This window comes from Citrus sinensis, chromosome 5 (genome assembly GCF_022201045.2).
Source record: "Citrus sinensis cultivar Valencia sweet orange chromosome 5, DVS_A1.0, whole genome shotgun sequence".
Taxonomy (NCBI): domain Eukaryota; kingdom Viridiplantae; phylum Streptophyta; class Magnoliopsida; order Sapindales; family Rutaceae; genus Citrus; species Citrus sinensis.
This window is the reverse complement of record NC_068560.1, coordinates 38,778,254-38,793,902: the sequence shown is the minus strand read 5'-3', so window position 1 is coordinate 38,793,902 and position 15,649 is coordinate 38,778,254. Positions and strand designations below refer to the sequence as shown.

General features: G+C 34.0%; 1 protein-coding gene across 1 annotated transcript; it reads right to left on the bottom strand.

Moving 5' to 3' along the window:
• Positions 1–9,704: 9,704 nt before the first annotated feature.
• On the bottom strand, positions 9,705–15,375 carry LOC102617664 (uncharacterized). Its single transcript, XM_006494383.4, has 8 exons — positions 15,142–15,375; positions 12,925–15,012; positions 12,675–12,833; positions 12,349–12,528; positions 11,835–12,029; positions 11,133–11,231; positions 10,464–11,063; positions 9,705–10,352 (listed from the first exon to the last, which is right to left on the bottom strand). The coding sequence occupies exons 2-8, from the start codon at positions 15,004–15,006 to the stop codon at positions 9,999–10,001; spliced, it is 3,669 nt and encodes a 1,222-aa protein (XP_006494446.2). The 5' UTR covers positions 15,007–15,012; positions 15,142–15,375; the 3' UTR covers positions 9,705–9,998.
• Between the last annotated feature and the right edge of the window lie 274 nt (positions 15,376–15,649).

Below are 15,649 nucleotides of genomic sequence, written 5' to 3'. Positions count from 1 at the left end.
ATAAATCGTAAATTTAGTCAAGATTGGGGTTCAGTTTTGTGCCGCCCGCGGCCCTACGAAGAATCCAAGACACTTCCAAGTTACTAACCATCATTTTTCATATTTTTCTATTCAATTTCATTTTTTCTTTTTCTTTCTTTTTTTTTTTCCCATTTTATTACTTACTGAAAGATATCAAATTCGTCAAAAGCAAAAAGGACACGAATTGAGTTTTGACGATTGGGGCAATAGTTTTATTACATTTGCTATTAAGAAATACAATGAAAAATTTTACTATCATTTTTCATATTTTTCTTTTCAATTCACAGGATTTAGCTATAATGCAACTGTGGTATCATATCACAGCTGCACCTAATTATTAGATTCAGCTATAATACATATATGTAACTAAATTTAATGGCTAGATGCAGCTGTGGTATGGTACCACAGTTGCACCATAATTTTGTCCCGATTCACGTACTATAATTGAAAAAATCATCATGTTTTTATCATTTTCTTTTACGAGTTAAATTCATGATTTTCCCTTTCCCAAATATAAACGTAATATATTACTTAAGTTTATCTTGTTTAAGTCTAGCCTTTACGTGTTTTAAAACATGCAAACATAAGAGAAATGTTACCATAACAAGAAAATAATGAAAACACATAATGTTGCTTTAATATTTTGATACTTTGTTATAGAAAGATTTTATCATTGAAGCTATATTACCGGATATTACAAACCAAATTTCATAATTATTTAAATGTATTCACAGGCATATCAAAAGTGTTCAATTCATAAAATGTTATTCACTAATTGTATTTATTGTATTATTTTTATTGGTGAAGTTCCTCTTCATTGGATATCCATGTGCCTATATACTTTAAGGTCGGCTCTAGATTATTAGGGGCTTTAGGCAATTTTTTTTTTTGAAACCTCCTTATATTGAGCAAGTTCAATAATCAACAAGATATTAAGTTTTTTTTTAAAAAAAAAAGTAGTTAATAAGATATCTTTTTTATGCTTTTGGAACTATTATTTCAATAATTTTTTTAATTTCAAAAGTAAGCAGTAAATGTGATAATTTTATTTATAGATAATAACACAAGAATTTTATAATGTTAAGTAATTAAGATTTTTTTCTTCAGATGGGTAGATAAAGAATGTAGTCTTTTTCTTAAAAAAAAATATAATGAATTAATGGTTAGACAATACTATTAATTACACCTCTTTAATATTAAGGTTATCAGATGTAGAAATTATTCAAAGTTCTTAATTGTCGGATAATTATTAATTAAAGAGAGGAATAAAAAGTAGACTTTCCTACTATAAGTAACTTTAAAAATCAATTAATTTAAGTATATCAAGGAAATACCAAAAAAAAAAAAAGTTTTCCAGATATATAAAGCCTAGATGATCATAATAGGATCTTCCTAATATATGGGGTCTTAAAGCCGCCCCTGGGTCTCTATTATATATTATTTTTATATATATTAAAAATGAGAATTTTAAACACAAGGAAAAATAGTAAACAAATGAAGAGGTATTTAATTGAATATGAGATCCAACTAGGTTTAAATTTTAAGAAAAAAATAAATAACAATATAGTCCAAGTTTATTTAATAGAACTTCACAGTCAATTATAGCAAATTATTAATTTATATATGAATGGAACTATTGAGTTATATAAGAATTTTTAAATAGTATTATTTTAATTATTTAGCATATTATTCCAAGCCGTAACCATAATATATATATATATGAGGTTATTAGTTTATCAGGTATTAATTTATAGAGGTTGTATTGTACATATCGTGTATTTTCCACCCTAAGCTTAAAAGTATGTTATTTTTTTATTATCCGTAATACCTCTTTAGTGAATAATTTTGATAAGAAATAAAAAATTTAAGTGTACATCAAATAATTTTGTACAAATTAATGTGTCGTGGTCAATTAAAATTATAAATAATAAAAATAAATTACATAGATCACATAAATAATTTTAATTTAAGTAATAATACACCACACCAGTTTTATACGACACTAATTGTGACCATATATCTACATGATTAAGCATGGTGTATCATCAACCTTGACACAATGTTATAAAATAACTAAAAATCGCAAGGAACAATACCATTGGATCAAACATCTTTGGAAGGTGTAACAAGTGTAATTGATTTATTTAATAAGATAAACACAAGAATAGTCTTAAAACCACAACACTTTCAGCGTCGCATATTCCATTCGAAAGTATAATTTCGAAAACAAGGAATGCGATTGAATTTGCCTGTGGGTTCTATCTATTCGAAGTCATGACATCGGTGACAAAATCTTAATTAGGTCAAATATTAGGCTAGCTACCCGACTCGCTTACCATTATGGTTCGTTTATCAAGTCTACAAATTAAAGAATTAACCGTTTTTTTTTCCCAAAAATAAGAAGAAAAAAAAAAGGAAAACTTATTTAAATACGTTGGCTCAAAATGTCATGAAGTTCGTCCTAAAATTGAGGAATTGAAAGTAAAGGGTGGCGTCGGCGTCACGTAAATGCCGCCCAATTGATGTTCTTACCCTTCACACCACACAAACACAATAGAGCACACCGAGGCCCCGTGCCTCCACAAATCAACAACTAAGAATTTCTTTTTTGCGCGCACACCAAAAAAAAAAAAACATTTAAAAAATATTAATAATAACAAAATCCACGAAATTACCCCTGTACACTTGATGAAATTACGAGCCAAGGCCAACTGTACTGTGGAAAGGTATTGCTTTCAATGAAATTACCTAAAGACCCCCCTATTTGTCGTCTTGGGAGTACAGTTTTGTCCTAAGCCTGCAGGGTGCAGGCGCGCCGTGGATTGCTGATGTTCGTACCAAGTGGATGAATGATTATGAGATTGGCCAAAACTAAAAGTACAGTCACTGATTAAAACTAAGGACGGACGGACGGACGGACGGACGGTCAAATACCTTAGATCCGTTCCGTTATATGCCGTAACTTTAAAAAAAGATTAACGTGAAATTAATATTACTGTTTTATTTTTAGTTATAATTTTATCTTTTCAATTATTTTTTTTTCCCTTATCGATGCAGCGCAAATTTACTATTTTTACATTCAAATGAAACTATTTTCATATTTTGAGAGAAAATTGAATATTGTATTGTAAAAGCCAGAACGCAGTTTCTTTACCGCTGGGTTACCAGGTGTAAGTAATGGCAACAACACTACTATGTATTCACTTAGGCGTAAAGTTACCGAATTAGTAGTATAACAAGTGATAGTGTCGCTTGTTGTGTATAGGGGTCGAGTTGAACTGAACATTAGTTGGAGACTACGGTAAAGAGGCGAGCAGCGTATAAATTTTGGAATATGTATATTGGATCATTCTAAGTTTAGGCAGCTTTTCTTTCCTTTTTTTAATACGAATATGTTGTTAAAAAGTGTGATTTAATAGGGTTATTTTTAATATGTTATAAAGTTAATACTTTTTAATAATATTAAAATCTAACTCTATTAAACCGTATAACTTAAAAGCATGTTTGCATATAAAAAAAATGAGGGCACTCGTAATAGAGAAATAATGTACACACTCAAATACACACACATTTGAGTGAACTTCCAATCAGGAATCTTTGATTATATTAAATTTAATGACAAGTTGAAGATATAAAAAAAATATATATTTAAATACATTATAGGAGAAACTATACTACATTAGAGTATAGGTTTTTTTTTATCTTTTAAGTTGTCTCTAATTTTAATATAGTCATGAATTTCTAATTGAAAAACTAATTCATATATATATATAATTTTTCTCTAATTAGAATTCTCATTTTAACAAGTGATGATTCACCAACCGACAAAAAAAAAATTAATATACTAACAAACAAAAAAATTATCTGTAATGTATTAGAATTTATGTTTTTATATTTTAATAATATTTTCACTTTAACAAAATAACAACAACAACAACAATAATAATTTTATAGTGAGGACATTCTCATTTTAACAAAGTGAGGATGTTACTAACATAAAAAAAAAAGTTAATATTTTAATACATTAACATAAAAAAAACACAATTTTTAATGTATTAAAAAGTGTACATCTTACTTTAACAAGGTGATGATGCCATCACTAGAGAATGACTAGATATATGTGTATGTATTTGTAAATGTTTCAATTAGGAATCCTAACAATATTAAAGTTAGGACAAACTAAAATATTAAAAAATACACACTAATGCAATATATTTTATTTTATGGTGTATTAAATTTTTTTTGTCTTTTAATTTATTTATAACATTAATAGAGTAAAGATCCTTTATTACTTTATTAGTGTGTGCTTATATATATATATATATATATATATAGAGAGAGAGAGAGAGAGAGAGAGAGAGAGAGAGAGAGAGGATTTGGTGGTGGTGGTGAGATCGTCCGGACAATGAGTGAGGGAGGTGTGGGAACCATCTGGTACTTCTAGAGGTGGTGGAATTGGAATTAAAATGATTGTCACTCTCCCTGTGCATTTTTTTTTTGTGTGTCCTTTGTTTTCATGGGTTATTTTTACATATCTCCCCTGAGATTTCATGTAATAACAGTGTTGTTAGTATTTCTGTCAGTATAGTATCAATATATAAAGTTACAATTATAACAACGCATTTAAAATTTAAAAAACTTAAATAGTTAGCTATAGTGGCATTGGTAAGTATGAAATACCTACTGCATCACCCCATTACCCAGTTCATTTCATTACCAAAAGAAAAATCTCTTCACGAAAGTGTAAATTTTAAGCAAAATGATTTACTCTCACGCAGCATTCACCCCCCAGCAGCTTAAGTGCGAAAGCAAGTGAGTGTTATTGAGTTTGAGGATCAAGAATCATCACCATTTTGAACTTACCCATGAAGAAGACAAGCTTCGATGTTGATAGAAGACTGCCGACGAGCGAGTTTCCGCGGCTTTTCACGGCTCCAATACCAGTCGAGGCAGCGTTTTTCCTCTCTCTCCCCGTGAGCGGAGAAGATGCTGATAGAAGACTGCCAACGAGCGAGGTCTGTGGCCAATCGAGGCAGCATTTCTACGGCTTCTCAAGGCTTTGATCGGTGGCTTTCCGGACGCTTTCCGGCGGCAAGGACGACATGGAGATGACCAGCGGCTCAAGGGCTTTCGATCGATACCAAGCCTGACCGAAACGGGAGATTCGACCGAATCACGGTCGCGGGATTGGGTTGGATCCGATTCTTTTTCCTCTCTCTCCCGGTGAGCTTCTCTCTTTTCTTTTTTCTTTTTTTCTCTCTATATAAAGGGTTGGGCAAAAGTCAAAGAAAATAGGGTGTGAGTGTTTGTACTCGAAATTCACTTGTAGTCATGCCCGAATGATTAGAAAAGTTGGTGTTGCCATGTTGTGGATGTTTGTTGTAAAAGATTAATGGGTTTCGATGTATGTTGAATTTGTAGAAAAATTATTTTTTATATTAATTGATTTAATTTTATTCCATGGCTTATGCACTCCCATTCTCTTGTGCAATGGACAATGAGCGAGAGATTTAGAGGAGAAGGGGAATCTCTGTCCTTCACGACCAACATGAACAACTTTTTTTTTTTCATTTTCTAATTAGGGTTACTTTTTCAGCCTTAAAACTTGAAAGGGTATTTTTGTCATTTTTTCGGTCCACGAACGGTCAACCGACGAAAATACTAACGGCGGGGGAGAGATATAAAAATACTGTCATACTTTCTATTAAACTGTTATTACGTAAAACCTCAGGAGAGGTATGTAAAAATAACCCTTGTTTTCATCTTTATGGTAGGAATGCGATGCACGTCGGATGCCATTGTCATTGCCAATAGTAAAATATTTTTCCATATATTAGATTCATTAAGGCTGTGTTTACTTGCTGGAGTGGGACTGAGGAGTGTGGATTCCTCCCACTCCAGCGTTTACTTGCTTAAAATGACCACGGATTAGGAATCCCACTCCGTGGGCCCTACTCATTTTTGGAGTGGGGAGTGGGAGTGGGAATCCACTCCCACCTCTCCCCTTTTTACCCTTTCATTTTTAATTTAATTTAATTTAATATTTTATAATTAATAAAATAAAATAAATAATATTATATTTAACTAAATAATAATTTACATTGATTCTAAGTTAAAATTATTTTAAAATAATATTATTATATTAATAGAGAATTAATAAATATAATATTATTGTATTTATTTTAAAAATAATAGTACTATATTTATTTAATATTAATAATAATAAATAGTTTATTCTAAGAAAATATTAATTTTGTACTAAATAATATTATATTATTATTTTATATAATAATAAATTTAATATAATTATATTAAATAAAATAAAATAAGGTTTCATTTTATATTAAAATTAAAATTAATAATTTATTGTTCATAATTAAGAATATTAATAATTATAATAAATTTATAAATATAATAAAATAAATATTATTCATTAAATATATTTTTTATTATTTTTGTAATTAAAAACTATAATTCTTTAAATAAGGATAAAATTGTAATTTGAAACTATTTACTCCCAATCAAAGACAAAGTAAACACATAAATTGGATTCTGATCTCTATTCCATGCTTCCATTCTAGTGTAAGTAAACAACCTACACCCATACTCCATACTCCATATCCAAAAATTTCCACTCCAATCCAAAAAGTAAACGCAGCATAAGTTACATTAATTTTCTACCTCCTTATCCCAAAAAGAAAGCCTACCCACGGTTCATTAACTCACCCCTACTGTTATCATTCTCTGAATTCATCTCTATTGAGATCTAATTGAATGTGCACCATTAAGCATGTTATAATACTCAACATTACGCATATTAAATTTTTATTAGCTAAATTATAGGCTCATAACATAATTCTATTCACCATCCAAATCATCGTCGCTCCACCCTAGCGTGCACAATAACACACAACTGATCGAAATTCTCTAATCAATCAGTCTATCTGTCTATGCACAGAGGGTCGGCGCTTTAGTTACGGGCAAATGCAGCTTTTAGTTAGCAGCTACAGCATGTAAGGGGAAAGAAACGAAGCGAAACGCGTGGAGTGAGTGGGTTCATCATCACTCGTGTTCAACGAGCGACAGCTAGCGGGGAGGGCCAGCTGTATGAGCCTTCCTACGGTACGGTTCACAAACATCACTGGTAATTGATTGGTAAACGAGCTCTGTCTTAAACAATCAAACAGCCTTTTGTTTTGATTTGATCATTTATCATGAATTAACGTATAAAAAAAAAAAGAAAACAGAAGTCCGTACAAATTTCCCGACCCCCGATGCCATGAGGGCAACGGACTTGACTTGTCCCATCCATCCCCCCACACACACAGAGACATAGATAGGTATAGGAATCAAGATTACTCGTGTTTTTTCATCCTCCCATTAGCCCGCCAAGCCAACCACTATACAGTTTTCCCTAGCCCCTAGCCCCGTAGGGTACTCTTACGGACTAATTAATAAGAGAGAGAAACTATGCCTTTACCATTTACACACACACACACGTTACAGCCGATAAAAATTATTACTATTATTTTCTTTTATGTAATGTGAACGTGTTTAGTTGTTCAAAAGTCCCCTCATCATCTCATCTCATCTCATCTCATGTGTGCAAGTCCAGCATCGCAAAGCTTCTTCCTCAATTAACGCTACCATTGGCTTACGCTTAACACATGTCAATCGAAAAGGAAAAATGAAACCAAGGTTTGACGGACCTCCGTTAATGATTTGACTTTATCCTGGCGTTACATGTACATTCACGATCATGAACCATCATTTCATTTTCATTACGCGTAAACAGCGACCAACAAAACTCATTCTCACCGGTCGCCACTACCTAAACAACTATTACACCATGTGTCATGTTCTTTCACGTGTATGAAATCCATTTTGATTGTGTTGGTAACTATTCTTAATTTCTTATGGTAGGTCTCTTCACATTCTTTAAAACTCTTATTTCACTGAAATTACCTAAATACCCAAAGATAAATTGATTCTCTTTTTTTTTTTTGAATTAAAATTAATTAAACACTTAAATAAATTATCCTTTTAACAATTTCTTTTTAACCCACCCCATTTTATAATTTACATTTTCAATTTTAATTAATTTTTTTTTTTTTGAGAAACTTTAAGAATTTAGAAATATGGAGATTTAATTATATAAAAAGATGAAGATAATTTAAGATTTTAGGACTTGTGTACATTTATAAACAAAATCTCAAAAGAGATACTCTTTTTAAAGATTGATTTTAATTTATGAATTAATGTTTTATAAATTAAGCTGGAATATTTTAGGAAATTAGATTCAAAAAGAGGTGTTATAATGATTTTTGAGAGGGTGCTAAAAGCTCCAGTCTTATCCCTATCCGCCAGTGTTCGCTTTGAGTATTGGACTCAAGGCTCACTTCGAGTTGGAATCTTTTGGGCATCGACTCAAGGCTCATGGGTATTGGACTCGTAATACAATGGGCCTAACATATAGTAAAACTTCTCGGTAGTTAATATGTGGACCAAGTAACTTTATTACTATAAAGAATGTATTACATCAAAATAATAATAATAATAATAATAATAATAATAATAATAATAATAATAATAATAATAATAATAATAATAATAATAATAATAATAGAAGAGTATGTCAAATCCAAAATTTATAGATATTGATAAAAGGAATAAACACAGTCTCAAAAAATTAGTATAAATATCTATATAGTGTTAGAAATATGGAAAATCATCTTAAAAGTCTAAACATTTGCATTGCTTTTAACTTTTTTTTTTCTCAAAATAAATTCTATTAATATTATACATTGCATAAATTATTGTCTTAAACAACTCTTAAAAAATAAATAAATAAATAATCTTAAACTTTTAATATAATATAACATATATTTATTATTATAACAACACGTAATAAATTCAACTTTATCAATAGTAGACTAGTGAGTTGTAAAGCCAAAGTGGAAGGTCTCAGCCTCACCAAGATGAACGTCATCTACATAACTGAATTTGTTTGGCTTATAGCTGACAGTGAAGCTTGCTCATTTTGAAGCAAAATTTTTAGATTTCTCATGTCTCAAGGGGTTGTAAATTGTAATTACAAATTTTGTATTCCAATTCTTTTGTATGGATGGGAAGGATTATCCATCATTTCTTAAAACACGTCCCACAACTCATTGCCAGGAGCATGCAACAACGTATCATAAAGAGAAGTAAGCTGCCAGAGCGTGTACAATAGTCTCCCCCTGAAGCATGACACAGCTCGCATGCTGCATCCCCCACTATCTTCTTCGTCATAAGATTCAGCGCTGTAGGAAGAATATCAGACCACACACAAGAAAGATAATGAAGTTTTGGAGGAGTCCCCCAGCTGCCAAATAACCTGCCGACTATGACTAATCCCTAGAGGACGATCCAGCACTGGCAGAATCCGTAGTCAATCAAAAAATGCTTCCTCAACATACAGACATTCCGACTGCCATGACGGATCAAAGAGTCCACCGTTGGATCCTCCAACGAATAAATCGGATCGTTGCAGCTAATTACTATTATGAATAGCAACCTCAGATCCTGAGCCCATGCGCCGACGAATTCCCCTTTTTTTCTTTTTTCTTTTTTGAATTTGGAGGATAGATTACTCTTCTATATAGCAAAGATCAAAAGATAGCGAGATACACTAGAGCCAAATATCAGGTGCTTAAAAATATTTTATTTCAAACTAAACGGAACCGACAACTAAGATATTGTGTTTGTAACAAGATATTTTATTTCTTTTCATTAAAAAAAAAAAAAAAAAGAATAATGATAAAAATGACCTATGGCTGTAAATGAAAGAAAAAGCCACTTATAGTAACAAACAATCAAACTCAGTACCAGGAGACAACAAACCCCAGACAAGCACAAAAGAATAGCCTATAAAAATTTCTATGTAAATTATCACACCAAATAACAGTATTGGTTGTCAAACTCATATGCATATATATTTAGAAAGCGGAACCTCCAAAGCCAAATTTAAAGGAGAAGCTGCTGTTGCCCAACAGAAACAAGGCAAAAACAACCAGAGCTATGATCAGGACCCACATCCATGATGGCACTCTTCTTTTACCCCGATTGCGAAGAGGCAGAGGGATAGATTTTGCTTTGGCCTGCTTTGTGAATTGTGATGCTTTTTTAGGCTTCTTTGTCGCAGTGCTTGGCTTATCTCTTAACTCAGGTGTCCTAGGAACTTCCAGTGGAGTTTCCGAGCTTTGAGTATATTCTTCTTCATTTGTAATAGCAGTATCCTCTGCTGCAGCGGCTTTCCTTTTTTCCTTCTTCCTTGCCCTCTTTTCTCTTTCCTGCTCAAAATATAATTTACACCAAATAAATGTGGAAACATATAGCTTCATTGTGGATAGTGTAGTTTTAAATGAAGTGAATGGTTAGGTAACTGGCTTGAGCCTTCTTACCTTTTCTTTCTGTTCAGCTTCCTTCTGAGCGCGTAGTGCCGCCCTGGTTTGAGCCTTCTCAGCAATTCGTTTCTTCCTCTCCAAAGCCTCTTGAGCTTTTGCCTTCTCCTCTAATCGTCGTTGCTCTCTCAACTTGGCTGTTGCTTCTTCCTTTCTCTTCTCTTCGGCTTTCCTAGCCATTTCCTCTTCCTCCTTTGTTAGTTTTGGCACTTCTTCTTTTGCCTCTTCAATCTCATCATCCCTGCCAGAAACAGTTGTGGAGACATTCTCTGCACGAGAAGGTTTTTCAGGCTTTTTGAATTTGGCTATCTGATCCCCTTGTTCACGAACTTCTGGAAAAGGCTTGTCGTCCACTTTTTCGGATTTTATAGGCACAACTTGTTCTGTTTTTTCTCTTTCGAGGGCTGAAATCTGCGTCAGAGAGATATTCTTGGCAACTCTGTCATTTAAAAAGGGGCGAATTAAAGGTGCTTCCTCATCAGGACCAAGGGAACGGCCATCCAACGTCTTCAGTCTTCTAAGAGTACTTCTAATGTTGCTATTGACATATTCTTTACGGAACTCATCATTGTTGTTCCACAGCTCCAAAACTCTCTCCACCTAAAGAATTGGTTTGTTAGTGAAAAAGACTAATCAATTGGATCATAGCAACAGAGTGCGTGATCTAACCTGGTTAACACATAAATGTTGAAGTGCCTCTCTATCTCCTTTAGATGCCAAATCATTAGCTTGCTTGGTATCATCTTTGTACTTCCAAAAATGCTGGTTCTACAAATTTAAAACAAAAGAAGTTAAGGTCAATCTCATTATTCTCCATAGTTTTGTTTTTCTGGTTTCCACCAAGAATTAAGTTTTGCAATTTCTAGGACGAATAAGTGTAGAAATGGGATCATGTAACATGGTTTTATCACCCTGCAGGGACAAACTAATTAATAATAGGAGAAAACTAAATTGATGAAACACAGTTACAAACCAATGCGTAGAACACAATAGTATCCTCATTATTCTCTTACATTGCTTTGCATAAAACCTGTGTTTAAGCTCAACTCAAACATAGCCTTTTCTACAAGTAATGGGTCTCCTTTCTACTCTATCCAATTTTCAGTAGCTAGCAACACATATCACACAGTATTTAGACATTTGGTTTCCTTTCCTAATAAAAAAAAATGTTTTCTGCAATGGTTGTCTATGGCAGCTACGGCAATTGCACGTAAGAGAGAATCTCATCATAACAGAATTTACCCAAGAACTATAATTATCTCTTACATGGAAGGTTTCAATACATAGCCTAATGGAAAAGAAATTGCAGATTATAATATTATTTTAATCATCCAATAACAGTGCCCACATACAAACATGGAAATGGCATACCTTATCATATGCCTGTTTCTTCAAACTCTGCCAATGTTTATATGCTTCTTGACGAATTTCATCTGCGGCTTTAAACTGACCAAGCAACCTTTTAAGCTTTTCACTTTCTTCTCTGTGTAGCTTTTTAACAGCTTGAGTAGCTGCTTCAGCCTTGATAACATTCTCCCTGAGTGAATCTGCCTCCTTCCTCAAGAACTGCAAATGCTTGAATATTAGATTAGATAAGCAATCAAAAACCTCATCCTTAATATTGTTGAAAGAAAATAACATTCTTGACTCCTCTGGTAACCAAAAACTCTATCCTAGCTAGTTACCAATCCTGCTCCTAACGCTTTATTGTTGGAACGATCAAATATCCCTAAAGTTCAGGAGATACATGAGATAAAGGTGTTAAACAAATATACTCATGCTCTACTGTTTTGAAATAACAAACATATGCGACATGCATACTAGAGGACATTGAAGAACAACCTTAAAAGATTAAAAATGATGAGAACATTGAAGAAAGAACAACCTTCATTTTCTCTTCAATTTGATCTTTCTGGTCAAAAGCCAGCTGAACTTCATCGTGCTCCCCTATGCTAGAGGAGATCTGTTCACGTCGTTGCTTCAGTTGCTTAATTTCACGAATAATCTGCTTTTCTTCCTTTAAAGGAAGGGTTTCATGTGCTATCCTGTGTTCCATATTACGTATCTGCTTACCAGTCATGCAGTAAAACAAATATTCAGATATTAAAGAATGCTTCTGAATAAGTCAGACAACCTCCTGAAAGAACAATCTCCTGAAAAGGCCTCCAATAAATGGAATGAGAAGAAAAATGATATAAAGAATGAGCTTACCGAGCCATCAATATCGTCTACAGAAATTGCATTCTTCATCATGTTAATCCTGGACTGAACAGAATCTATTTCCTGACGTTTGGATTTGAGCGATTCCCGTGCACTCCTCTCGTCCGAAATGGCAGCTTCTAACTTTTCAGCATATTCCTTATAAGAAGCCTGATCATGGGAAAGTTTAAGTAATGACATGAAAAGAAAAATAAATAAATAAATAAATCCATTTTGTGAATACTACAGAATTATAATATACCCTTATTGTTTGAATGTCATCTCGTATAGCATCTCGACTTCGAGTCTTTTCATCAACTTTTGACTGTGCAGCTTTGATTTGTTCTCTGAGATTTTCGTCATCATATCTTGGAACCTTAACTAAGAAGTAGAATGGCTGCTTAACCACCTCAACACCAATATTCCGGGATTCAGAAGCATCAACCGTTGAACCTTCTGGGGTAGATGTTTGTGTTTCACACCTATCACTTCTCTCAATGCCCTCTACGTCTTGAAATGTTCTATCTCCATCCTCTCCACCAGTCAACTGAATTCCCCTATTTTCCTTGACTTCTGGACAAGTTTTATCATTCTGCTCTTCACTGGTGAACTTAATTCCCCCATTTACCACAACCTTTTTACATGTTTTGTCATCAGTCCCTCCATCGGTGGACTGAATTCCCTCAACTTCCTGAAATGTTTTATCATCACTCTCCCCACTGGTGAACTGAATTCCCCCTTTTTCCTTCACTTCTTTATGTGCTTGATCATCACTCCCGCCACCCGTGAACTGAATTCTCGCATTTTCCAACACTTCTTTACATACTAGATCATCACTCTCTTCACCTGTGAACTCAGTTTCCATATTTTCTTCCAATTCTTTACTTCTGTGATCATCTTTCTCACCACCGGCGTGCTGAATGCCTACATTTTCCACATTTACATCTTCAGGGATGCTAGAGACAGATCCACTCACAACCTCAGATTCAGGTACAAGTGCTTCATTGCCAGGCACATCTCTGAAACTCAAAACATATGCATTTTCAATTTCGCACTCTGCTTTCACATCAGCAGTGCTTTCTTCATATACTGATTCACTCGTACAGGATTCAACAGCTGCATTATCAACCGATATGGATCGTTCATCAACACCATCAATGCCCCCTTGCAAAACTTCTGGTTCTGTTCTCTGGTCATCACTAGCCAAAATAGACACTTTCTCTTCTGCATCAACCGAATCAAAACCAGTTTCAGTTTCTGATTTTGCATCACTATTATGGAAAACTGATACCAAATCATCTCTGACAGGTCCATTTCCAACTTCATTTACATGAGCATCATCAACAGGATGAGAATCGGAGCTTTTCCCACTCCCCACATTCAGTTTTCCAACTTCATTGTCCCTTTTCATATCATCAACCTCACCAGATGGAGAACTTTCAGTGACTACAGAATCCCGAAAATCGACATCAGGCTTTGCTGTTGTATCACTGACGTTGAGAGCAACATCAGGATCTGTTTTAAGACTTTCAACCGGTAAATTCTCAGGATCAATCTGGAAGGGGAAGCTTTCAGCAACACCTGAAGGCTTATCTAGTTCAGCTGTTTCTTGACTAGGATCAACCAAGTCATCAACAACAGTCTCTGAAACACCATATTGACAATGACCAGCATCCAAGCCTCTTTCACTTTCCACGGTGACAGAACCCCTCACAATTTGCATACCCAACTGAAGATCAACACCAGCTACAGCAACGGCCACAGGACGTGAAGCTTCGTCAGTATTCTGATCAATTTCAACCCCTAGTTCCTCAGGGCAATCAGCTACTTGAATCTCATGGATCATGTCTACTGCACCATTCTCACATGCAGTCTCAGCAGGTAAATCTGTGTGCAAGCTTGCTGCGTTTTCAGAAGAATAATTTTTGCAGGACACCGCCCCATCGCCATCAACCGAGTCACTGACCACAACAGTTCCAGACTCAGCACCACCAGATTCAAACTTCTGATCCCCTAACTCAGCTTCCTTAGCAGACAAATTCAAGAGTTGATTCTCCTGATCCGCAAAACTCTCGCTAACTAGAACTAAAGACTCTTGCTTTTCAGACTCAATCTCATTCTCTTCATTGTTTATTGTTGATTGGTTGCTTTCTTCAACCACAAGTTTACCATTCAGCTCGACAGAATTAGTAGAATTAAGATCCGTGCCACCAGAACCGACATCGTTTCCGCTAACCTCAACGAAAACGCAAGAGCTGTCCGCAATGGCATTGCCATTCGGCAGATCATTTTGTGACGACAACTCACCACCGCCATGGACTTCAACCTCCGCCGTCATTGTCATCAATAACTACAATTTAAAACAACAATAATAACCACAAAGAATGAAATAAAAAAACTTGTTTCTAATAAATTCAAATTAAACTGAAATCAAACAATCTAGGTCTCAGGATCAGATCAAAAAATAAACTCAACTAACCAGTCAAGATCCAACGGCCGATATTGGGAATACAAATGCCAAATGCGTGAGCGTAGATCTTCAGAGAACTGACGAAGTTTGTTTTAAGAGTCGTACAGTCTCCTCTGTACTGTGTCCGTATGTATGATAACGTATCTATGCGAGCCGATTTGATGTGAACTCTAGACAACCCCGTCACGTCTTCCCTTCGTCCTCTCCTCTATTTTACAATCACACTACTACGTGCTGTTACCGTGTTTTTTTTTGTGGGTAATTTTACTTGGCGCTTCTAACTAAATTGCCTTGGATGCATTAGCCTACTAACCTACGTTATCCTATTTTACTAGCAGTAATGTTAAATTAATCAAACTTTTTATCCGAATAAATTGACATCACATGAGCACCGCATTATCTTTTTTTTTTTTTTTTTTTAAATCAGAGGAGAATTGTATTAACCCAGTCACACACACACTTTTTCAGTTTATCCAAAATTTATTTAAAATACAATTTGTGTACGTATAAAAAAAAA